This window comes from Hyla sarda, chromosome 5, assembly GCF_029499605.1.
Source record: "Hyla sarda isolate aHylSar1 chromosome 5, aHylSar1.hap1, whole genome shotgun sequence".
Lineage (NCBI taxonomy): Eukaryota > Metazoa > Chordata > Amphibia > Anura > Hylidae > Hyla > Hyla sarda.
Window position 1 is genome coordinate 330,356,310 of NC_079193.1, and position 24,281 is coordinate 330,380,590.

The 24,281-nt window shown below is 43.8% G+C and overlaps 1 protein-coding gene across 1 annotated transcript in view; it reads left to right on the forward strand.

Moving 5' to 3' along the window:
- Positions 1–24,281, forward strand: part of VPS13B (vacuolar protein sorting 13 homolog B) — a 1,225,788-nt gene that overhangs the window by 1,138,034 nt on the left and 63,473 nt on the right. Inside the window, exons 50-51 of the mRNA XM_056522379.1 lie at positions 11,214–11,402; positions 23,876–24,022. Of these exons, the coding sequence (XP_056378354.1) occupies positions 11,214–11,402; positions 23,876–24,022 (336 nt within the window). The remainder of the gene's footprint in view (positions 1–11,213; positions 11,403–23,875; positions 24,023–24,281) is intronic.

Genomic DNA, 24,281 nt, shown 5'->3' on the forward strand with positions numbered 1-24,281 from the left:
TAAAGGATAGTAAGCTTTACAAGTCTTCTACAAATGCCTTTTTGTGGTGATAAAAGGGAGGAGATGCAAAGGCCAAAAAAGTAATAGCAAAAACAAAAAGAGGCCTCACACCACAATGTGAGTGAGTGCAAGACTTCAAAATATTTCCATTTTATGAATAAATAAGCCAAAAATTACCATTACTGTGACATTTAAACAAATATTTGCCCTCTTAGCTGCGGGGTCCCCACAGCAGCTGTTTTGTCTTTTACGCTATTGTTTACACCTGTTGGGGGGGGGGGGGGGGGTAGGTTACTAGTCATAACCCGAAATACCAGCTAGATCTAAGAGCTGCATCAAGAGTGAGTCTTCGTGCCTGAGAAATTCCATTGAAACAAAATGATGGGCGCTCTACAATGCTTGTGGTACAATCATTGATTACTTGACCTGGGGTGGTCATAGAGGATCACAAGATGTTTCAGCAGATAAACCCACTATTTTGAGGACTTGCAAATGTATCTTAGTAGCCTGAGTATTTGTCACTTTAGGGCTAAAACTTAAAAGGGTTAAATCAATCACTATTAGATCGGAGGAGGTCCTACTCCCAGTGTCCCTGCCGGTCAGCTGTTGGAAGAAGCCAAGGCATGTGTGTGAGAGCTGCAGTCTGTTACATTGGCTACAGACATTGTCCTGGTTATAGAGACAGTGCAAGGTTTGGCAGCATTGGGAAAAATGTTGCAGAACATTGCACCATTGCTACAAACAGTACGTCATTTGCAAGTACAAGCTGCCCGGCAGTCAATGTACACATTGCGACAGCTGATCCGAGTCCTAGTCCCTGCACCCCCGCTGAGGCTTTAATTTTTTAAGGCTGGATAACCCCTTTAGGTAGGCTACATGTTCAACTTAAAAAATGTTTGGGCTTACAAATAACATGAGATAATACAAACTTTATGACAGGTATAAAAGTCACATTGTAACTCTATAACTGTGTCCAGGTACGGGAGACCAAATGTGATTATATGAACCTCTGACATGACATAATAGAATTGTAATTTGCAGTAGGGGGTAAGTAATGCTTTATTATACAGGGAGGCTTCTAATAAATACTGAAGCGATGATATCACTCAAGTTCATAGAAATATTTCATATTCAGGAGGTCACATTTACGTTTTTCTTTAACAATTATTGCAATTTTAGGTTAAATGAATTACTCGCTAATTATTATATTATAATCATTAAGTCATTGTGCTTTCAAACATCTCTGTTTCACTTTACTGTTCCCTGCAGATGATTGGACGGGGCAGTGCTCAATTTCATTATGAGCTTTTATACTCTATTTCAGTGGTCTCTAAACTGTGGCCCTCCAGATGTTGCAATATTCCCAGAATGCTCAGACAACTGTTGGCTGCTATTATGTGCTGCCTATAAAAGTCTATAGAGAGGGAACGAGGCAATATTACATGAAAACTAGTGATAGATACATGTCATATAATGACCCAAAATAGCACTACCCCTCATGTACAAAAAGGTCTATACATATTTTAAAAAATTGGGAAAATGGGTCACTTTTTCTTCCAGAAGTTATGCCACTTTTTTCCATATCCACTTTTGCCACTTTTGTCCATCTGCTGTTGTAAATCACTTAAATTAATTTAAGGCCGTGTTTAAACACAGTAAAATCAGCTTTTTTTTTTAACTGAAATGGGCTTCAAAATGGCACTGCCTGGAGTTGGCGGCAGCATGAGGAGAACATATTGTGGCTGAATGGCACAGTCTGGAGTTGGCAGCAGCATGAGGAGAACATATAGTGGCTGAATGGCACAGCCTGGAGTTGGCGGCAGCATGAGGAGAACATATAGTGTCTGAATGGCACAGCCTGGAGGTGGCGGCAGCATGAGGAGAACATATAGTGGCTGAATGGCACAGCCTGGAGTTGGTGGCAGCATGAGGAGAACATATAGTGGCTGAATGACACAGCCTGGAGTTGGCGGCAGCATGAGGAGACCACATAGTGGCTGAATGAAACAGCCTGGAGGTGACAGTAGCATCAGGAATCCTGAAAGTGACCCAGTGACAGAGTGGTGCGGTGGGTGTCAATACCAGTACCCGGTGACGAAGGTGGGTGAAAAAAGGTCTGATGCAGAGGATTGTTTGCAACTGGGGAGCAGCGCCTTAAATCTGTTTTGCACTATCCTTATTTGTGATGTATTGGTGTGGCACCATGGTCAATCTAGTCTGTTCCATCAGGCATTAGTATGCGGAAATCCTGGCTGATCCATGCCTGATTCATCTTCACAAAGGTCAGTCTCTCCCCATTTTTCGTGGACAGAAGAGTTCTTCTTGGGTTGACTATGGCCCCCGCCGCACTAAACACCCGCTCTGATGGCACACTACTGTCCAGGCAGGACAGCTTTTCCAGGGCAAACTCTGCTAGTTGCAGCCACAAATCAAGTTTGGCTGCCCAGGAGCCCAGCGGATCTTCAAGGTGTGTTGGCATGGGCATGTCAAGTTATGCCACCACCTGCTTGGTTCAGGTCCTGCTCCAGGTCTACCTTCTGCTGATGAGTTGCTTCACTAGGCGGGTGAAGAAAGGTACTCATCATCGACTGTAGACTCAGGCTGCTGCTGTTGGAGCTGGTACTGCTTCTGCCACCCCTCCCCAGCAGCCATAGCAGTGGAAGGTGAGCGCAGAGGGCCCTCGAGTCAGACCTGCGAGAGGATGGACGATGGCGCCGATAGGCATTTCCTCCCTCTCAGTGGGTGTAAAAAAGGCCCCCATTTTGTGCTGGAAGCGAGGGTCCAATAAGGTGGAGAGCCAGAAGTCATCCCGCTGCCGAATGACAATTAGGCGGTCACTACGCAAGCAACTGAGCATGCATCGTGCTATTTGTGCAAGTGACTCAGAGGGACTCCCTGCCTCTATCTCCACTGCCTACTGCCACGGTGTGTCTAGGTCCTTTGTCTCGCCTTCCTCATAACCCTCTAGCTCCTCTTGCTGCCTCCTGCTCCTCCTGTCAGATAACTAGAAAAACTGCCCATTTTGCGAAACCTAAACTGTGCTCCACTGTGCCCCTCCCCCTCCTCCTCCTCCAGTTCAGCCCCCAGAAAGCTCATGTGGCCGTAAGATGTAGGCGTCTCCAGTGCCCTGACCAGCCATTGTTTCCAACTCGTGTTGTAGGAAATGAAACAGTGGGATGACGTTGTTCATCCCGTAATCCTGGCGACTGACTAATAATGTGGCTCCCTCAAAGGGCCTGAGCAAATGGCAGGTGTCACGTATGAGCTGCCACTGGTTGACATTGAAGTTACACAGGGGAGTCCCCCTATCCGCTTGGATCATCAAGAACCTGACCTTTCCCTGTTCGTATAGTCGGTCCAACATATGAAGGGTGGAATTACAACGTGTGGCAACGTCGCAAATCAGACTATGTTGGGGGATACCGTTCTGACGCTGCAGCTCAAGGAGGGTGTGCTTTGCGGTGTACAAGTGGCTGACGTGCGTGCAAAGTTTCCTTCCCATTGTTAGGCGGTCTTGCAAATATGGGGAACACTTCAGGAACTGCTTGACAACCAGATTGAACACGTGTGCCATGCAGGGCGCATGGCTCAGCCTTCCTTGTCGCAGCGCAGATAAGATGTTTATCCCGTTGTCAGTCACCATGGTCCCCATATCCAGTTTTCGTGGAGTAAGCCGTGCTCCGATATCTTTAGGAATGACTTTTAGCAGTTCCTCCCCTGTTTGACTACGTTCGCCATGGAAACCATGTGAAGAACAGCGTGACACCGCCGTGCCCTGCACACATGGTATGCTGAAGGGGCACTGTCCGTGCAGTGGAGGCTGAGGACGCAGTGGAGGCTGAGGAAGCGGAGTCACACACTGTCACAGGACCAATGGGCTGAGAGCGTGGAGGAGGAAGCTGAGGTGGTGGAGCCTTGGCTGGCTGAAACAGTGAGCGGCGTGCTACTGGGTGATGCAGCAGGCTGGACCACCACATCGGAGCCATGGTTCTCCCAGGCCGCTTTATGGTGGCACAGCATATGTTGACACAGAGCCGTGGTGCCAACATTGGGACCCTGGCCACACTTCACCTTCTGCCGACACATCTTGCATGTGGCTATGTTAACCTTCTCCGGATGCTTGATGAAAAATTGCCACACCGCTGAGTAGCTGATTTTCCCGCCAACAGTCTGCACTAATTGACTGCTACTGCCGCCGTCTCCAGAAACCCCTGTTCCACTACCTCCTGGGAAGGTAGGCTGCTGCGAATCAGGTGGTCTTCCCAGGCATGTTTGGCTCCAGACTTTGCACTTCTGCCACCATGCTGACTGCCAACCATGCTAGCACCTTGCTGGCTCAGCTACTGCCTCATGGGAAACCTGCAACCCTCTTCTCCTAATGATGATGAAGCCCCTTCTGCAACCGGCTCCCAATTGCGATCGGCTTCATCATGCTAAACAGGACATCTGCATGTCACTGATGTCCTCCTCAGGTTCCTCAACAGTGTGTTCTTCAGGACACTGAATGCTGGCAACACCACCTCCCACATCACTCTCCTCATCACAACTTTCCCGCCTAGCATAGAAAGCGGCGGTTGTCTCCTCCACTTCTTGGCTTGGCAGTAGCTGCTGACTGTCCTCTTTTAGATCGTCGTCACTGAATAGTGGAGCTGAACCAACAGCATAAGATACTTCTGTAGGGGAGGGAACAGCATAGGGCAGAAGCAATGGGAGGACAGTGACTGCTCCCGGGCCATGCCAACTGAGGGTTGTGTCTGAGTAACCCACCGACTGTTGACTGGGGGTATCAGATGTCACTTGTGATGAAGTGGAAGACCGTGTTAACCAATGGATAACGACAGATGGGTTGCTGGTCGAGACACAACCGCTAGCTGATACCGGGAGATCAGACCTCTCGCTGCGACTCCTGCTGCCACTCGCCCCCAGTCTGCTGCAACCTCTGCCTGCGCCTGATGAATTTAGGCCTCTGCCACTACTCTGCGCACGTGCTGGCACTTCTCTGGCTGACATACTTAGTGTGTATATGAGGAGAGTACAATACGCTTCACTACGCTTAAATCAGTATTTGTCTAGAACAGCAGCAAGTGTGTACTTTTGGCTGACCTTTTACAGTAACTAGGCCTTTGAGACTTTATCAGGAACAAAATTGTACAACACTTACATGTACGAATGTGGTATGTACTTACGAGGGCAGTAGAATGTGCTGTACTACGCTTAAAAGTATTTGTCTAGTACAGCAGCAGGTGTGTACTTTTGGCTGTCCTTTCACAGTGTCTAAGCCCTTGACAGATTAACAGGTACAAAATAGTACACCACTTAGATGAAGGTATGTGGTATGCACTTATGAGGGCAGAAAAATGCGCTACAGTATGCTTAAAAAAGTATTTGTGCACAACACCAGCAGTAGACACCAGTGCTGCAGCACACAGTTGCTGTGTACTACACCCAAAATTTCTCTCTCAATCTCACTCCCTCCCTATCAGTGCTTCTAGGCAAGATTTGTACTTGAGCTTAATCTCTGCTGTTCTTCTGTGCAACTCTCTGTAATAGAACGCTGTAGACAGTGACTGGGAGGTAAATCGCTGCAGTAAGAATGCTTTTCTGTGAAAGACACACTGCTCTCTGTCCCTCTGTGCAACAAAACGCAGACTTGACTAGGAGGTAAATTGCTGCTGGAAAAAAAAATTATGTGTAACATACAGCGCTGTCTGTCCCTACATATCTCTCTGCAGTTAAAGGATGAAGTTACTGGCTGCAATATGGCTGCTGATTATATAGGGCTGTGACATCACAGGGTTGGCTGGCTGCTGATAGGCTGCATCCTGCATGTGATTCAGGTTCATCCCGCCTACCCTTGTTCCCGCCTTCCCAGGATTCCTTGCCCCATGTCCTCACATGTGGATCCGCCATCTTAGATGCCCTGGAGCCTGTACTGCACTAAATGGAGCTTTATTAAGCGTTTTGTGTGATACAATCACGGCGATATTCACATTCGTTGCGAATCAGATTTTTCCTGAAATTCGTAATGAATTCAGATTTGTCATATTTGATTTGCTAATCTCTAGATATTATAAAAGATGCTCGACTAATCCACCTTTCACCTTGCTTCTCCTCTGCCCATCCCTTCACTTGGCTACCCATTGCTCAACAAATTCAATTTAAGCTATTCACCTCAACATACAAGGCCGTCTACAACCTGCCCCTCCGCACATCTGACTTCCAATACCGCCCTCAACATCTCAAAACCTCCACCTTTCCCCTTGTCCGCACCTTACACAACCGTCAATAAATGAGCTTTCCCCATACACTGCAACTCACTACCCCGAAACATCCGGCTCTCACCTACCATAAAGACCTTCAAGAGCTTATGACCTACAATAACCCACTGCAGTGCTGCAGTATAAATGACTACTGTACTTCCTTACCTGCTTACATATGAGCAGTTGTTCCCCTCACCCATTGTTTACTTCTCGTCTACTCGTAGATTGTAAGCCCTTGCGGACAGGGCCCTCTCTTCCTTATGTCAGTTGGCAAGTTAATCTGTGTAACGGTTATTGTTCCTATGTTAGTGTTATGTACTTTTACCCTTATCAAATGTAAATTGCCCATTAACTAAGGGCGCTATAAAAATAATTATTAATAATAAAAAGATGACTACCATTATGTGACCTGGAGAAATGCTCACAGAAAGGGGATGACCACAGAAGCATCTTCTGGAATGTGCCTTAATCTACTATTGTATGTTTCCCATTATGACACACAGATATCTGTAATGAATACTGGAGCGATTACATCAGAACTAGGCCCTATATACGTTATCACATTGTAAATTACATTTATACAAATATATATTGCAAAATCGGTTGTCACACATCCCATATATTACTGCCCCTTTCATTGTAAATCTCATCAACAGTTTTACTATACAGTTTGCTGTAAATGCTTTATAAAGAGAGTAGAAGTATAAAACTGGATGGTTTATCTTGTGAGTGTGCGAGAGGTGGTGTTAGGAGCCAGTTGGAGCACCAGATAGGATCTGTTTTTGTTTGTTATAAATACAAGTTCTAGAACATTGTTACATCGTGTACCTCTGTGACATGATGTGTCAGATAATCCAGTCACTCTCTCCTAATTCCACTAACCACAACCCAACATGCCTTCGGTTTTATAGTGGTCGTAAATGGCAAATGCAAGCCACAAACTTCATAAACACACCACAGCTTTCATCAGATGTAATACAGGAAGATTACTCAGCTGATCAAAGTGAATCAATATGATTGATACTGGACATGTGACTGTAACTTTTTATTTATTTTACTTTTTTTAGTTGTCGTGGGGTGGGGGTCTGTCCAGTTAGGCACCAGCTGCACTTCCTGGGGCCTGTGTGTCTTTACTTAGTGGTTCTTATTAGGTTTGACTGGTGATTGTTCCTCGTAGTGCTCAGCAGGAGATGGTTCCTCCTCTGATGTTCTGATTATAATCAGTTACAATGCTCGGATGATACACTTGTCTTTGTTGTGAAAACGGAAGAAATTACTGCTGGAAATGACGTCCTCTACGGCCATTACAATTTTCATTATCTGACTATTCTTTAGAATCATAAATGCTTTTAGATGAGATAAAGGTGACCCATGCCTAGCCTCTTGATTCTATACATTAAAAAACATACAGGATTTAGAGATACAAAGTCAAACACAGTCAAGTGTTTGCAAGAAAGTTATGTATATTTATAAAGGGCTAGAACATGGATGTACACAAATGAGAGCATTCAGAATACTGAAGCTAGTTTACACATTTTAGAATGTTGTCAATGCATTTAAGTTCAGTAATGCAGTTGTAAGAGTAGGGGTAGTACTTCCAAGCTCTGACATGATAACAGTGCAATGTGTATTCCCTGTTAAAAGGTTCCCTTGACAATAAATTGGTTACAGGACTGTTTTCTTAAAGGGGTACTCCGCCGAAAAACATCATATCCCTTATCTTAAGGATAGCGGATAAGATGTCTGATCACGAGGGTCACGCCGCTGGGGATCTCCATGGCACCCCAGTCATCCGTGAATGGAGCGAACTCTGCTCCATGCCGGATGACTGGTGACAACAGCTGCCACACCCCCTCCATTTATGTCTATGAGAGGTGGCGTGACGGCTAAGTACTAACCATCACGCCCCTTGCCATAGACATTAATGGAGGGGGGAGTGGCGTGACATCACAAACACGGAGGCTCTAAGCTTCCGTTTTCCCAGAGGCTGCCGCTGCAGGCCCGAAAGTCAGACATCTTATCCCCTATTCTTTGGATAAGGGATAAGATGTTTTTCGGTGGAATACCCCTTTAATCCTGTTCCCGCTGAATTTCTAACTGTTACTGCCCGCTCCTGGAAGGTGTGTGCTCCTGCAACATGTGTGTCTAATCCTGCCCACTACCGCAAACATTTTATTACAGTTTTTACAGATTTTCCCCTTGCCATTTCATTACCCCTTGTGCCTTTTTATCACCCTCTTGTGCCATTTTATCAGCCCCCTGTGTGTCAGAGGTTTGATGGACACTGCAGAGGATTTTTGCAGGACCCACTGTATGTACTGTGACCTCCCTCTCCGGCCCACACAAGACTAAAAACTGCCCCCTCCTGAAAGTTTTATATTGAATCCTGTGGGATCCCAGTCCCATTGCATTCCTCTACCCCAGTGGTCTACTATAATATGTGGGGAAATCTGGCAGGACCTTTTTGCTATACTGCATAGAGACTTGCACAGAAAAAAAGGTCAGAGCTGCCAACCGGAGAGTGGATAGTGCGATGCCACTCTCTTCCCTGGCTGATAACTAATGATTGCAGAGGGTCTCAGGAGTGACACACATATATATGAAGCATATATGAAAGCTGCAGAAATTTTTATGCTACTCTGGACAAACTTTACATAAAACAGATATGCAAAGATGATCTTGGAGCGGCTTATTTCTGCGCCTCACTGTACATATGCCCAAATACTTGGGTCTCCTGCTTCTCCAGTTGTGGATTTTTTTTCACAGTATATAGATGGCATTGGTTGCTGCTAAACATTCTTAAATAATCAGAGTCAATTGTATGTTGTTAAAATATAATAGTAATAATGAATGATATAATAATGAATGGCTTCTCTTGTAGAGCAAATAATTCATGCCACTTATCAAGCAGAAAGACGAAGAGTAGTCAAGGTTACACATGTCAGCCAGGAAAGTCCCGGCGCTTGTCCTTGGGAGGTTATATTAACAAATCTCCACAGTCACAACCAGAGTTTCCAGCATCCACTACATGGCAAGCTAGAAGAAAACACACACAGGGAATTTTCTTGCCATTAGTTGAAGATCTGTTTTTTATATCTGTCTCATTCATGTTACTGTTGTTCATCATGTTTGACAGCACAACTCAGTTTTTGAGCTTGTTTCTTTATATAGGAAGCTATGGTTCACAATGTAGTTATTGCTTACTGTAGCTATTGTGGCCCCAGACTGTGTCTGATGAGATTGTTGCCAGTGCCCCTCTGGTACTACCCTAGCCAAATTCATTAGTCTGGCAAGTCTATTCCACAGAAGCATGTCCAGGAACATAGGAACTGATCAAAGAGAGACCACATACATCCATTAATAGAAATGCACTTTCTTTGAGATCACAGACAAGAATCCTGACAGACATCGAAAGTTATAATAATACACACCTTATACATAAATATAGTGAATGAATAGTTGCTAGAAATAAAAAGCAGTGCAGTTCATAGGACAGAATGGATGAATAAAACAGTATATGTGTGTTTTTCATTCCTCCAGATTAGGAATGTGCTCACCTTTTCGGGTTGTCTGAAGGACACAACCACTTATACAGACATGTATGGTTAGATTAAGGATGCTGTTGTTTCCAAAAAGTCACTGACTTTTTTGAAGCTCAAAAGGTTCAAAAGAATAGAAGAAAAAGAACCTGAACTTTGGAGCTCTACTATTGTGGAGTTATTGAAGACTATTAGTAAACGCAAAACAACGTATATAAGGATATTTGCCTAAAATTTTACTTTTATTCAGTCTGTTTAAAAGTATATGCAAAAGTGCACTGTGAGGTAAAACAGTATTAAATTGGATACTATGATCCTCTCCCTTTGAGCTAATTGCACAATATGCACAGCTCCAAAGAGGATCAATATTCACTACAGATACTTGCAGAGATCGATCAATATTACAGAAGTACAGAGCTTCACATATAGATATATTAGCACTCAATAGTCACCAAACGCATTTCTACTGCTGAGCAGCTTCATCAGTGGTAACATATGTGGCCTGGCCAGAAACTATCCTTATTTGCAGGAACCCGGAAAAACAAAAGGGACAATATATGTTATGTCTTTTTGTTTATAGGTACGGACGTGGACAGACACACAGAAGAGCCTACAGCCTGGGGGTCCTGGGATCTTTTTCTTTGCAGGAGAAATGATAATCCACTGTTGATTTAGTGGCAATATAGAGCTGAATATGTTAAATATGTATGCTAGAAGAAACCTTCTTTTACAGGTGGTACTTGGCTTGATAGTAAACACTGATAATGATACATCATATTACCTGTAGCCCTATACAATATGTTACCACTGATGAAGCTGCTCAGCATCAGGCAGCAGAAACACGTTTGGTGACTATTAAGTGCTAATATGTCTATATGTGAAGCTCTGTACTGATAATATTGATCTCTGCAAGTATCTGTAGTGAATATTGATCCCCTTTGGAGTTGTGCATGTTGTGCAATTTGCTCAGGGGAGAGGATCATAGTATCCAATTTAATACTGTTTTACCTCACAGTGCCCTTTTGTATATACTTTTAAACAGACGGAATAAAATTAAAATTTTAGGCACATATCCTTATATACGTTGTTTTGCGTATACTAATAGTATTTAGAATGCTTGACGTGAGGCCTTCACAAGTATCACATACATTATTAGTTATTGAAGACTATCAGTCGATATCAGATACACTAGATACGGTACATTATAAAACCTGTCTGGTGAATTGGTATTGGAATCGTATCATGCGTTGTATGTTGAGACCAAGTGAAACACAACTTTTTGTCTAAATATTTACACCTAGTTTTGGTTTCCATTAGAGGGTAGGCACCATGGCCCAGTTTTTCTCCTCTGGTAGGTTGAAGGTTTTCTGTATTATTTACATTTGTCAGTGATAAATTTGTATGTATTTTTCAGGAAGCTTTTCAGATTGGGATCTACTGGGCCAACACAAACACTGTGCACAAGTCTGTTGCGGTACGGTTGGTTCATGATTTGACTTCTCCAAAATGGAAGGATGGAGATAATGGTGAAGTGGTATCTTTGGATGAAGATGGATTTGTTGATGCAAACATTAAGCTTGGAGCCTTTCCTGGACATCAAAAGGTAAGAGACTGAAAGGGCCAAATGGCTAATTTATGTTGATGAGAAGAGACTTCTCATCTTGGTCCGGTTAAATAAACTTCTGGAATTGGTGGGGTAGCTAGAACAAGATCTAAGGACTATGAGGAGATTAGGGTAATATTTATTGTCATATAATCTGGGTCTGCATGGCACTGACAACTTTCAATTGCAGTGAATGCTACTTCTTTGGACCCTTGACGACCTTGAGAACGTAGGAGTTAAGGTCCCTTTAGTGTTTTTAATGCAAAGCAGGGAACATTGCTTTGCCCACCCACTTTTTAAGTATAACCCCAGTGTTGCTCTCTTGCCTGTTTTGCAAAGTTTGATGTGGAGAGGCACAAGCCACATTAGGTGGTACAGTTGCTGAGTCAACCATACCACGCCTAGCGATTTCACAAGTCGTATTAATTAGAAAATTGCTTGTGCACGGAACTCGCATGGCATCGTATTGTTGCCTTAGCGACCCTTATGTTCAGTGTGTACAACGTCTGTACACAATAAACTTTGCAGAACGAGTAGGAGGGCAACTCTGGAGTTACACTCTAAGCTTGCCATACACAAAAGATAGCTGTCAGCCGACACATGCAGGCCCTAAAGCCCTTTTCTAAGAAAACAGTTAAAATCCAACATGCAAAGGTACAAACAATCTCCTGCATTCACTGCGGCACTGATGACTCGAAGCTCCTATCTGGCAGATGGAGCATCCAGCTCAGCATTGGGCACTCAGAGGCAACAGCCGACTTTTTCCTGCATCCAGTGCGCTTCTTCCGTGCTTAGTTACATCATTGTGCTATGCGTGTCTGTCGTTAGATCCATATGAAATAATAATAAGAAAAAACAGACTCAATTAGAACAAAACAACAGGTACTGCTATTTATAACCTAAGATTAATAAAGTGCTGAATCAGATCCAGATAGAAAATAATTACGAAAAGGGGGACATACCCAAAGGTCCCTGCACATCAAGACATAAGATCCAGCGGGTCTCTGCCCGTAATAATAATGTATTGCTATCCTGACTAGTATCAGAGCTCTTAAATGGGCACTGTCATTAAAACTAATTTTTGCTACTGCACTCATTATGGCAAATAAAAAATCTTTCTAATGTACTTTGTTTACATAAAAAAAAGGTTTTCTACTGTATCTTTTATTTGTGTTTAACCCCCTAAGGACGCAGCCCTTTTTCACCTTAAGGACTGAGCCCTTTTTCGCAATTCTGACCACCGTCGCTTTACGAATTAATAATTCGAAAACGCTTTTACCGAATATTCTGATTCTGAGATTTTTTTTTCGTGACATATTCTACTTTATTTTGGTGGTAAATTTTCGGCGTTACTTGCATCTTTTTTGGTGAAAAATCCCCAAATTTCATGAAAATTTTGAAAATTTAGCATTTTTCTAACTTTGAAGCTCTCTACTTGTAAGGAAAATGGATTTTTTCGATAAATTTTATTTGTATTCACAAATACAATGTGTCCACTTTATGTTGCCTTCATAAAATGGACAGATTTTTGCTTTTTGAAAAAATTTGAGGGCTTCAAAGTAGAGCAGCAATTTTCAAAAATGTCATGAAAATTGCTAAATCTGAAGGGACAGATGTTACAGAACTACAACTCCCAGCATGCCTGGGCAGTCTAGGCATGCTGAGAGTTATAGTTTGGCAACATCTGGAGGGCTACCGTTTGGGCACCACTGTAACAGTGGTCTCCAAACTGTGACCCTCCAGATATTGTAAAACTACAACTCCCAGCATGCCCAGACAGCCTTTGGCTGTCTGGGCATGCTGGGAGTTGCAGTTTGGCCTTCCTAGTGGTTGCCACAGTAAAGATCACTTTACTTTCACTTTCATCCCCCCACCGTCGTTTCCCTACCTGAGCCAGGATCCAGCAGTCTCCAGCGAAGATCAGCGGTTCCCAGGCATCTTCTCCTCCAGTTACTGGCCTCCATCTTCTCCCTATGTTCCCCTCGACATCCAGGGGTGGGCGGAACGGGGGGTTGCCATGGCAACCCACTGTCCTGCTCTGCCATTGGTCAGAATCAGTTATGACCAATGGCAGGGGATAGGAGGAGATCGCAGCACTGCGACCTCACTCCTAGCTTTCAGGATGATCGGGGCTGTCACTGACAACTCCGATCATCCCTATTTTCCGGGTGATCGGGTCACCAGAGACCCAATCAGCCCGGAATAGCAGAAAATCGCATGTCTGGGCGATGTGTCGGGGTGCCTGCTGAATGATTTTAGCAAGCATCCCGGTCCAATCTCCAACCGGCTAGCGGCGGGGACTGGAGTTCCTACGGGCATATGCATACGCCCCACGTCCTTAAGGACTCGGGATGCAGGGCGTATGCATACGCCCGGCGTCCTGAAGAGGTTAAAAAAGCTGCTACTAGGTGTCTCCCTACTTGTCCAAAGCACATTCCCCCCCATCTCTTGCACAGACTTTGGACTCCTGCTGGCCTAGCAGAAGTCCAAAATCAGGAAATTCAGTCTCGAGTGCTGAGAGGGGTGTGCAGCCTTATCCAATCATAGCTCATCTCACACTGAACTGCTCTGGACTGTGTGTAGCAGAGGGAGGGAGGAAGTTCTCCCCTGTATGGCTTCAGATGATGTCAAGCCTGCTGGGTAACGCCCCTTCCCAGTCTGTGAATCTGACTGAGACTGAGCAGAAAATACAGAGCAATATCAAGGTAGAAAACTAACAAATAATAAAAATTCAGGATGGGGGCAGTGAACTGGGAGGATTATAAAATTTAACAAGTTCATGAGAGGTACTCTTTAACAATTTCAAGACTCTCAAATTTAAGTTCATTAACAGTGCCAACATGGACTTCCATCATATGCTGTATAAAGCGAGGAGCATCCACTCCTGTCTTGATAGAGTATATGTGTTCCCAGAATCTAATCAGTAGTTGCCTCAAAGTTTTACCTATGTAGAATTTTACCTATGTAGATCCTTGGTCACAAGTTCATACACTGATTTTTCTTCAAGTTGACGTCTGGCTTCTGCTTGATATTGGCTAGTAAACCACAGGAACAACACTACCGCCGTTATCAGCTCTGGACACTACTAGGTCTTCTTTCACTATTAACCACTCTAAACTTCTTCTTTCATCCTGAGAGATATGCTCTAGGATATATAAGGGCTCTAACCTCTCTGCCCACAGTTTTAGAAAACAAATCTATAAGGTTGCCTGGGATGAGGGGTGAGTTAAAGGTGAAAGGTTTTCCTCCTGTGAAACGACCCAGCTCAATGTTGTCCACTATACCCTCTTGGAAAGTATTTGGCTTGCCAGCTGCTAACACTGCTAGTATCCTGGTACAAATTTGTTCCTCTGTGCTGAAGTCCGATATGGGACTAAAGCCCAGGCGTCCAATTCTACTAGGAGTGTCACTCTCTTGGAACAGTCCTCGTGCACGAGGAACTATTTGAAAAAAAAACGTATGAAGGTTGATCTTTCTTATTGCGTTATCAAATTCTTCTGTCAAACCAAAGTTGAGTCCTTTAGAATGAAGCTGTATAACAAAGTTAAGGAGAGGGACCCCAGAATGATTCACGATTATCTGATCTTCTTTTGGTCTCTCCATGATACCCCCTAGCGTTTATGATAATATCTGCCTCTTGGTCTTCCTCTGTCTTCCTCCCCTCCTGGACCACTGCCTAAAGTGGGAAACTGCTGAGACCCTATTGTGCTGGAAGCTGGCTCACAAGTAGCCTCATCAGAGGCATTGGTATCTTTTTATGTCGTCCAGTAATCTTAACGCTATCGCTTTCTAAACACACGAGGAATTTGTCTCTTTTGTGCTCCTTAATTTCAACGTGCAGTAACACCATCTTTCTGTCTAGGTTTTTAAAGAACACTGGACCTCTGTGGCTCTCTCTGTCTGGTCCTGTCAGGGGTACTTCGATGGAAAACCTTTTATTTTATTTTTTTTAATCAACTGGTGCCAGAATGTTAAACAGATTTGTAAATTAGAACAACAAAAAGAAACGTAGGTGGACTCACCGCAAAGTTGAGACTGTAACGTCTGGATGTCCGGTGTCGGGTAGCCGGGTCACGGCATTCGGCGCTGGTATCTTGTGGCGCTCAGAGGCTATGCCGGCAGTTTCGCACGTAAGTGAGTGCTTCTTCCAAGGCCGGAAGAAGCACACACTTAAGGGCGAAACTGCCGGCGTAGCCTCTGAGCGCCACAAGATACCAGCGCCGAATGCCTTGACCTTGCTACCCGACACCGGACATCCAGACGTGACAGTCTCAACTTTGCGGTGAGTGCACCTATGTTTCTTTTTGTTGTTCTACTTGATACTTCATATCTGTGTACGTGCACCCCCGCAGGAGACTGGTATCGGAGGTTGCCGTGGACCTTGCTGTATACGTCATTAGGTGATATAAGTTCTCCATGTGTGCTCTCCCTGCACTTCTACCTTAGTATTTGGCAGATTTGTAAATTACTTCTATTAAAAAAAATCTTAATCCTTCCAGTACTTATTAGCTGGGGAATACTACTGAGGAAATTATTTTCTTTTTGGAACATAGAGTTCTCTGCTGACATCACAAACACAGTGCTCTCTGCTGACATCTCTGTCCATTTTAAAAACTGTCCAAAATAGGAGAAAATCCCCATAGCAAACATATGCTGCCTTGGACAGTTCCTAAAATGGACAGAAATGTCAGCAGAGAGCATTGTGCTCATGATGTCAGCAGAGAGCACTGTGTTCCAAAAAGAAAATAATTTCCTCTTTAGTATTCAGCAGCTAATAACTATGAAATGCCACAGGGGCTGATTAAATGGCACAACGGAATAATAAAATGGCACAACGAGGTAATGAAATGGCACAAGAGGTTAATGAAATGGCACAAGGTGTGAAAAAATGTTTGAGGGAGCAGTCAAGAGTGGACACACGTTGTGATAGCGGGCAGGAGTGGATCAAAGGTACGCATGCGTCCGAACCGCTTCTGGCTTCAGTGGGGTGGTCACAGTTAGGTGGTGCGCATAGTCCTGTATCATGGATTTTTAAAAGGCATAATAAAAGTTTGAAGTTTTATCGAGTGACACTAGATCATATTGCTTCTTTCTCAAGGAGTGGAACACACCTTGCGGGAGCGGGATTTAAAAAAACAGTCTCGTGCAGGGCTGTAGTAGGAAGTGCTACTCTGTTGGAGAAATATCAAAGGGACTTCAGACTTTTCATTCTCAGGATCATTTGGGGGCCAAAAGGTTAGACCTGGAATGCCTCTTATGGGTAGGGTCACAAGTGTCAAATTTTGTGCGTATTTGCTGCTGTATATTAGTGATGAGTGGCAGGGGCCATATTCGAAATATATGGACAAATATTCATCCTATGTTTGAGAAATTCACATATTTGCTATGTTCATTACCTTTTTTTCCATTTGAAAATTCGTAATGAAATTCGCATAGTGCTCATGCGCAATTATATCTTTCACCTAAAAGAAGGGAGGGATCAGTTTCCTCTGGAAGTGCAGATATTCGTGAATATTTGCATATACGAATTATTCTCGCTCCACACCGACTCACACGGTAAATAATATTGGAGCCTTCTTTGGACCACAATCTGGAAGCAGGGAGGGATGATCAATTTTTTTTTACACAGTAACACATCATTGTTGGGATGTGTACTGTGAGGGGAAAAAACCCCACAAATATTCGTCATTACGAATATATATTGCTATATTCTAAATATTCATGAAATCACTGAAACTCCTGCACTCCGGCTGGACACGCCGGCCATGAGCACTCTTTGCTCATGTCCCCACTGCCAGCGGAGCTGGGATTCGCATCACGGGATGCGCCCATATGTGAATCCCAGCCCGTCACTCACCTCCCTCATCTTCTGCCTCTCTGTGTCCTCTCATTTAATCGTGTCTACACCTGTCACCTGTCCTTAAATATCAGCTCCTCCCTTCGTTCCCTGTGGTTTCTTTGGCTACCTTGTGCCATAGTGAAAGTCTGTGTCCCTGTAACCGTGTACCTGTTCCTTGCTACCTTCCCTGCTCCTGTGTTACCTGCCCTGACCTACTGCCATCTTGCCACGTCCTGCCACTTCCTGCCAGTCTCCTTCTGTGCCACGCCATCTCCCAGCTACCTGTGTGGACGAGTCGTGCCAGGGGTAGCGACCTGGGTGCCGCCTGCCGCAGCAAGACCATCCTGCTTTGCGGCGGGCTCTGGTAAAAACAAGCGGCACCTTAGACTCCACTCCCAGGCACAGCTCACATCATCATCCACACAGGCCCAGAGGATCCACCACCTGCCGTGTCCCGTTAAAGTAAGATCCGGCCATGGGTTCCGCTGGGGTGCCTTTGCCAGATGTCTCGTATCTTCCCACCGTCGTAGCTCAACAGTCGCAGCAGTTAGCCCGTCAGGCGCAACAACTGAATCAACTCTCAGCCATGGTGCAACAGCTTCTTGCCGCTCAGCGGCAACAACAGCAACAGCAGCAGCCACCTGTTCCTGAGCCTCCTCCTGTGTCTGCAGCTTCTCCTGGGACCAAGCTTAGTTTGTCCCCAAGCTGTGTAGAGGCTTTGTGACAGAGTTCTATCCACCTAGAACTCATGGCGGATCTATTCCCGACTTAGCGTGCTAAAGGGGCATTTGTGTTCAGTCTACTGTCTGGAAAAGCTTTGGCCTGGGCTATTCCTCTCTGGGATCGTAGAGATCCGGTCTCTTTGAACCTGCCTTCCAGAAATGCGGGATTCCGCAATGCATTTGAAGAACCCGCACTAGCCTCCTCTGCCGAGACGGCTCTACTGAACCTCTGCCAAGAGAACACCTCCGTTGGCAAATACACGGCTCAGTTCCGCACTCTTGCCTCTGAACTTTCTTGGAACGACGAGGCCTTGTGTGCTACCTTTAACATCTTAACCACCACGGACGTATATTTATTCCTATGGCAATGCATCGAACAGTGTAAGAGATCAGTGCATGCAGTTTTATAGCCAATGGAGGGGGCTATAACACTGCATAAAAAAAAGTTTAAAAAGAAAAAGGTAATAAAAATCAGAATCACCCCCTGATACAAAAATGGTACCGATAAAAACTTCAGATCATGGCGCAAAAAATGAACCCTCATACCGCCCAGTTCGTGAAAAATAAAAAAGTTATAGGGGTCCGAAGATGACAATTTTAAACTTTTATAAATTTTCGTGCATTTAGTTATTATTTTTTCCAGAAGTACGACAAATTCAAACCTATATAAGTAGGGTATCATTTTAATCGTTTGGACCTACAAAATAAATATAAGGTGTCATTTTTACCAAAAAATTTACAGCATAGAATTGGAAGCCCCCAAAAGTTACAAAATGGCGTTTTTTCTATAACTTTGTCACACAATGATTTTTTTTTTTCCCATTTCGCCGTAGATTTTGGGGTAAAATGACTGCTGTCATTACAAAGTAGAATTGGTGGTGCAAAAAAAAACCATCATATGGATTTTTAGGTGCAAAATTGAAAGGGTTATTATTTTTAAAATGTAAGGAGGAAAAAGACGAAAGTGCAAATACTGAAAAACGCTTGGTCCTTAAGGGGTTAAAAAAGGACTTTCCTTTCGAATCAAGGATGCTGTCGCTGCACGAGATTCTCCGGCTAACTTAAGCGGACTTATCCATTTAGCCACTCAAATTGATGTGCGTTTTGCCGAGAGGCAGGAGGAACTTCCTTTGGATAAAGAACCTGCCCGAACATAGCATTTACCTCGTCTCGTCTTCCAACATCCACCTCTACTGTCTTCTTGCCTCCTGTCGAAGAGGACCGTTTTTCACTTAACGCAACAGGAAAAATGCTGCCGACGCAATGAAAATTTTTGCCTATATTGTGCCAGTCCGGAGCACTTTCTCAAAGACTGTTCTGTACGTCCTCCGCATCTGGGAGAACGCTCTCAACTTGGAAAAGTAGGAGTGGCTTCCCTAGATATGAATATTACCTCTCCTCACTTGTCCACCCCGCTTCAAGTATTTTCCTCTGCCAAGATGTCTTTCGTCGATTCTGCTCTTTTGGACCCCGGTTCCACTTGTAACTTCATTGGTGCCTCCCAGGTCCATAAACACCGTCTTCCAGTGTCTCCTCCTCCGCGAGACCCGTTCACACTGCGGAATTTCAGCGGCGGACATTTCCGCCGCTGAAAGTGGTCCGCACAAAGAAAGAACATGTTCATTCTTTGCGCGGATTCCGCGAGCACTGCATAGCCGTCAATGGTGATGGCTCAGTGCCCCGCGGCCCTAGTGCCGAAGCATCTCCGGCGGCGGCCGCCAGGTGGAATCTCCGCTCGCGGAATTCAGCCGCGAGAATTCCGTAGTGTGAACGGGGCCTAAGAGGGAAACTGACAGGAGGATCACTAGCACCATTTTTCTTGCTAGTTTATGAAAATTAGCATGTATACCATTTTTTGTTCATATCTCCAGAATGGCTGGACAAATTTGGATAAGGTCAGATGGTCACCAGAACTATGGGGGGAGGGATTTATCAAAACCTGTGCAGAAGCAAAGTTGCCCAGTTGCCCATAGCAACCAATCAGCTTGCTTCTTTCATTTTTCAGAAGCCTGGTTAAGAATGTAAGAAGAAAGCTGATTGGTTGCTATGGGCAACTTTGCTTCTGCACAGGTTTTGATAAATCTCCCCCTATATTCCTGTATGTTCAGGTTGGCACTGGTGATCCTCCTGTCAGTGTCCCTTTAAGAGAATGGAATCCTGCCCATTTTATGTAATCTGACAGGTATAACATAGGGCTGGTGGATGCCATAGAGATAACCTAATGTTAGTCAGACTGATAAAGAAGGATGTTCCAACATGTATCTTCCCAGGATTACCACTTGCACTAGTTTATTACTGCCAGTTCTCTCTGTTAATACTTTTAATATCGGAGTAATGTAGAAACGAAAGCTGAGGGACCCTAAAAACCTGATATGTTTCTGAGACTTGATAAAAACGAGAGAAAAAAAGCAAAAATAATTATTGTATTCTATCAAGGAGAATGACCTGTGTATAGTCAAACATGCAACATGGTTCCCAGAGTGCTGGATACACGTTTCACTCATTATAGCCCAGCGTTTCTCAACCAGTGTGCCTCCCGCTGTTGCAAAACTACAACTACCAGTATGCCTGGACAGCCGAAGGCTGTCCGGGCATACTGGAAGTTGTAGTTTTGAAACAGCTGGAGGCACACTGGTTGGAAAACACTGCATTAGTCAATCGTGCATATTAAACGCGCGGTGCTCTTCTGAACCTGACTATTGTAGTGAATGGGCCTTTTGTATAATATGAAATGAAATCTAAAATACAAATATTTTTGATATCTAAAGATTTTATACTGCATTAAAACTTATAATCTTTAAACTATAATAATGGAGCCCAGCACTTGGCCAGGTCCCATTAGTACTTCTTTGCAGCATTAGCCCATTTTTTTTTTCTATGTTCTTATTGGTATTATTTTAATGCTTAGTACAACTGGGGCCATTCTCCAACATTCCTGAGCCATGGAACAACATTGTAACTAAATGGTGCATGCTATGCTAGTTTTATATTTCTTTTTGCGGGACACAATACACCTAAAACATCATTCCTAACTACCCGGCTCCTTTCAAGTCAGAAATCAAATTAGTCTTGTAAATTAATAATCTACCTATATTTCGGAATTGGCTCGGAGGGAACCATAATTTGGTGACTACAGAAAACAATTTGACTTTATAGCCCAAATTAAATCTCATTACGGTTTATAGAACAATTAGAGGGCGTTTTTTTTAAGGTTACGGTGACCAGAGATGTGTATATGGAAAGCGTGCCAGTATCAGGCACATGCTGCAGAGCTAGTTGTGTTTTTAGCGTTGCCTGGTTTTATGTATGAGCCTCAGTTGCATATTTTATTAGTTCCAAATGTATTTTTATATGTTCCTGGTTTCCGGTATTTTTACTTTTGCAGTCGTTGTTCTCCGAGTTCATTGTAAGTCTGGTTCACACTGCTAGTTGCTTGGTCACCTGTGCATTTCGAAAATTGTGCCAGTAGCTTTATAAAGAAGACTGTTTTAGCTTTCCTATTGTGTAAAAATCCAGATATATTGTAATGCTGATATTAGTCCACAGTATCTGATTATTTTGGCACCTGAAGGAAAAACTGTATTGATTAACCAACATTGATGGCATAGTCGAGTAATGGCACAGTCACAGTAAGGCACCCTTAGGTAGGGGAGGCAGCTGCGCTCTAGATCAGTGGTTCCCAAGACAGAGTATGTGTACCCCACAGGGGTACTTAGCATTTCTCCAGGGGGTACACGGAAAAAATCTGCAATGGCCACACAGTCACAGGTCACTGCTTCTGAAGTGGCCACTTTAAGTGAGCCGTGCCTGATGCTACTAGCTGACATCACTGCCCCCGAAGAGCCGAGCAGGAGGAAGCGCGGGCACCAAGCTGCTGTGGATGATAACTACCGCGTTTGCTTCGATGCTCCACTACTCCTTCAGACCAGGGACCGACTGGTATGGGCCCCCCGTAACCAAAGAGCAGTGAAGCATTTAAGTGGTATTATTGGAACTTACAACTATATGGGATCAGTATGGAAGCCTACAACTATATGGGGACACAGAGGCGGCCTACTACTGTATGGGGGCAGAGAGGAAGCCTAACTACTTTATGGAAGCACCAATAGGGCACTATTAGGCTCGAAACTCTGCATGAAAATTATGCATGAATTATAGCTATTTCACCTCAGTGGAATGCCTGCAGCAGAAATTCTGCAAATTGTTGTTATGGCCCGTACAATTCTTTGGAATGAGTCCCGTTTCACTTCCACCCCCTCCCAATATGTGAAGATACCTCTTGTGGAATAAAAGATAGAAGCATGATCTTCGAGTGCCGTGAGTTATTTCTCCTTTCTCTACTATCAAGATTCTTTGGAATGAGTTGCCAAGTTATTCTCGGGCACAAAAAGGTTGGAAGCCACTGCTCCAGGTAGCTGCCTATCCTGTCTACCGATTGCCTCAGTCTTGTACTTTAGTAGGCCATGTTCATTTGACATGGATTTTTCTGCCTTGATATACATCATGTTCAATGATAATCTGCCTCCGATACAACCTTATCCACATGCTTTAGAATTTATTGGTGCAGATTTAAGTATGCAGCATATAAGTGATGTCATATAAATATGCAACAATTTTTTTATAATCTGGCTGAACATGTGTACATTAAGGGTTATTTTCACATGCTGTTGATTTTCTGCAGCAGACCTGCCATTGATTTTAAGTACACTGATTTGTCTTAGTGCAGAATCACTGCAGATTTTCTGCAACTGATATACCACAGATTTGCAGTGTGTGAACATACCCTAATGGGGCAGCTTTACGTATACCAGATTATTGTACAGTGTCCCAACCAGAATGCATTTATTTGGAGCCAGCTCTGTTCAAGAATGGAAGAGATTTAAGCTTTGAAGAATACAGTTCTGGAGTATAAACAGATTTTGGATGATTTAGGATTTGTATGTAAAGATCTTCACCTATAGTAGTGCTTAATATCTGTATGTCCACCCTGAGCTCTGCTATACCACAAATTTATTGGAGAAGAAATGTCATACCATTATTTTCTATATCCATCATAAGGGGAATTATATTCCCATAATAATCTACAAAACTGACCTTCCAAAATTCTAAACTTTATTTATATAATTGCCACAACAATACAAAAAGACAAGGACCCCACCCCTTAAAACATCCCACCCTTAAAGCACATATACCCCAAACACCAGCAGGAACCACCCCTTAGAATATACTGATCATAAATGCCCAATGTACACCGATCTGTAACAAAACAATATAATGCAATGCTATATAGGGTTTAACAGACATAATTACCTAATTGCAACATCCAGTATTCCGGGGTACACCCTGCCGCACCCCGTGTTTCAAGATAGTCTCTTCCTCAGGAGGCTGGAGAACAGAGGACTCGCTGCCTTAAATACCTGTTCCGATTACCGCCATTCCACCACGCTGCCCGACTTCAGGGTGGCCTCATGAGCGGAAGTACGGAGCAGGTATTTAAGGCAGCGAGTCCTCAGTCTCTTCCTCGGGATGCTGGAAAACAATCTTGAAACACGTGTGGGGGTGCGGCAGGGTGTACCCCGGAATAGCGGATGTCGCAATTAGGTAATTATATCTGTTAAACCCTATATAGCGTTGCATTATATTGTTTTGTTACAGATCGGTGTACATTGGGCATTTATGACCAGTATATTCTGAGGGGTGGTTTCTGCTGGTGTTTGGGGTATATGTGTTTTAAGGGGGGGATTTTTAGGGGTGGGGTCCTTGTCTTTTTGTATTGTTGTGGCAATTATATAAATAAAGTTTAGAATTTTGGATTGTCAGTTTTGTAGGTTATTATTGTATGGTATCTGACATAGTGCTATTGAATTATATTCCCCTATGCTTCTCCGCTAATACACTGCTGTCTGTTTTAGCTTTGCCAGTTCAGCATTTCATCTATGGTTCGCAATGGAATCCAGATACTACAGATTGAAGACAAGACCGTGCTCATAAACAACACCTCAATGAAGATTTATTACAGCCCACAGATGTCTGTCCCACAAGAGCATTCTGATGAAGAGGTAAGTACCCGAGATCTTGTGTATTCCATCCATCCATCCATTAAAGGGGTTTTCCAGTATTAGAAAACCAGAGCCAATTTCTTCCATAAACAGTGCCGCCCCTATCCTCAAGTTGTTTGGGGTTTTGCAGATGAGTTCCATAGAAGTGAATGGAGCCAAGTTGTAATACCACACACAACCTGCAGAAGATATGTTGGCATTTTTCTGTTTTCCTATTCCTGGTCAATCTCTTTAATTCCATATCCTATTTTGTGTGTTT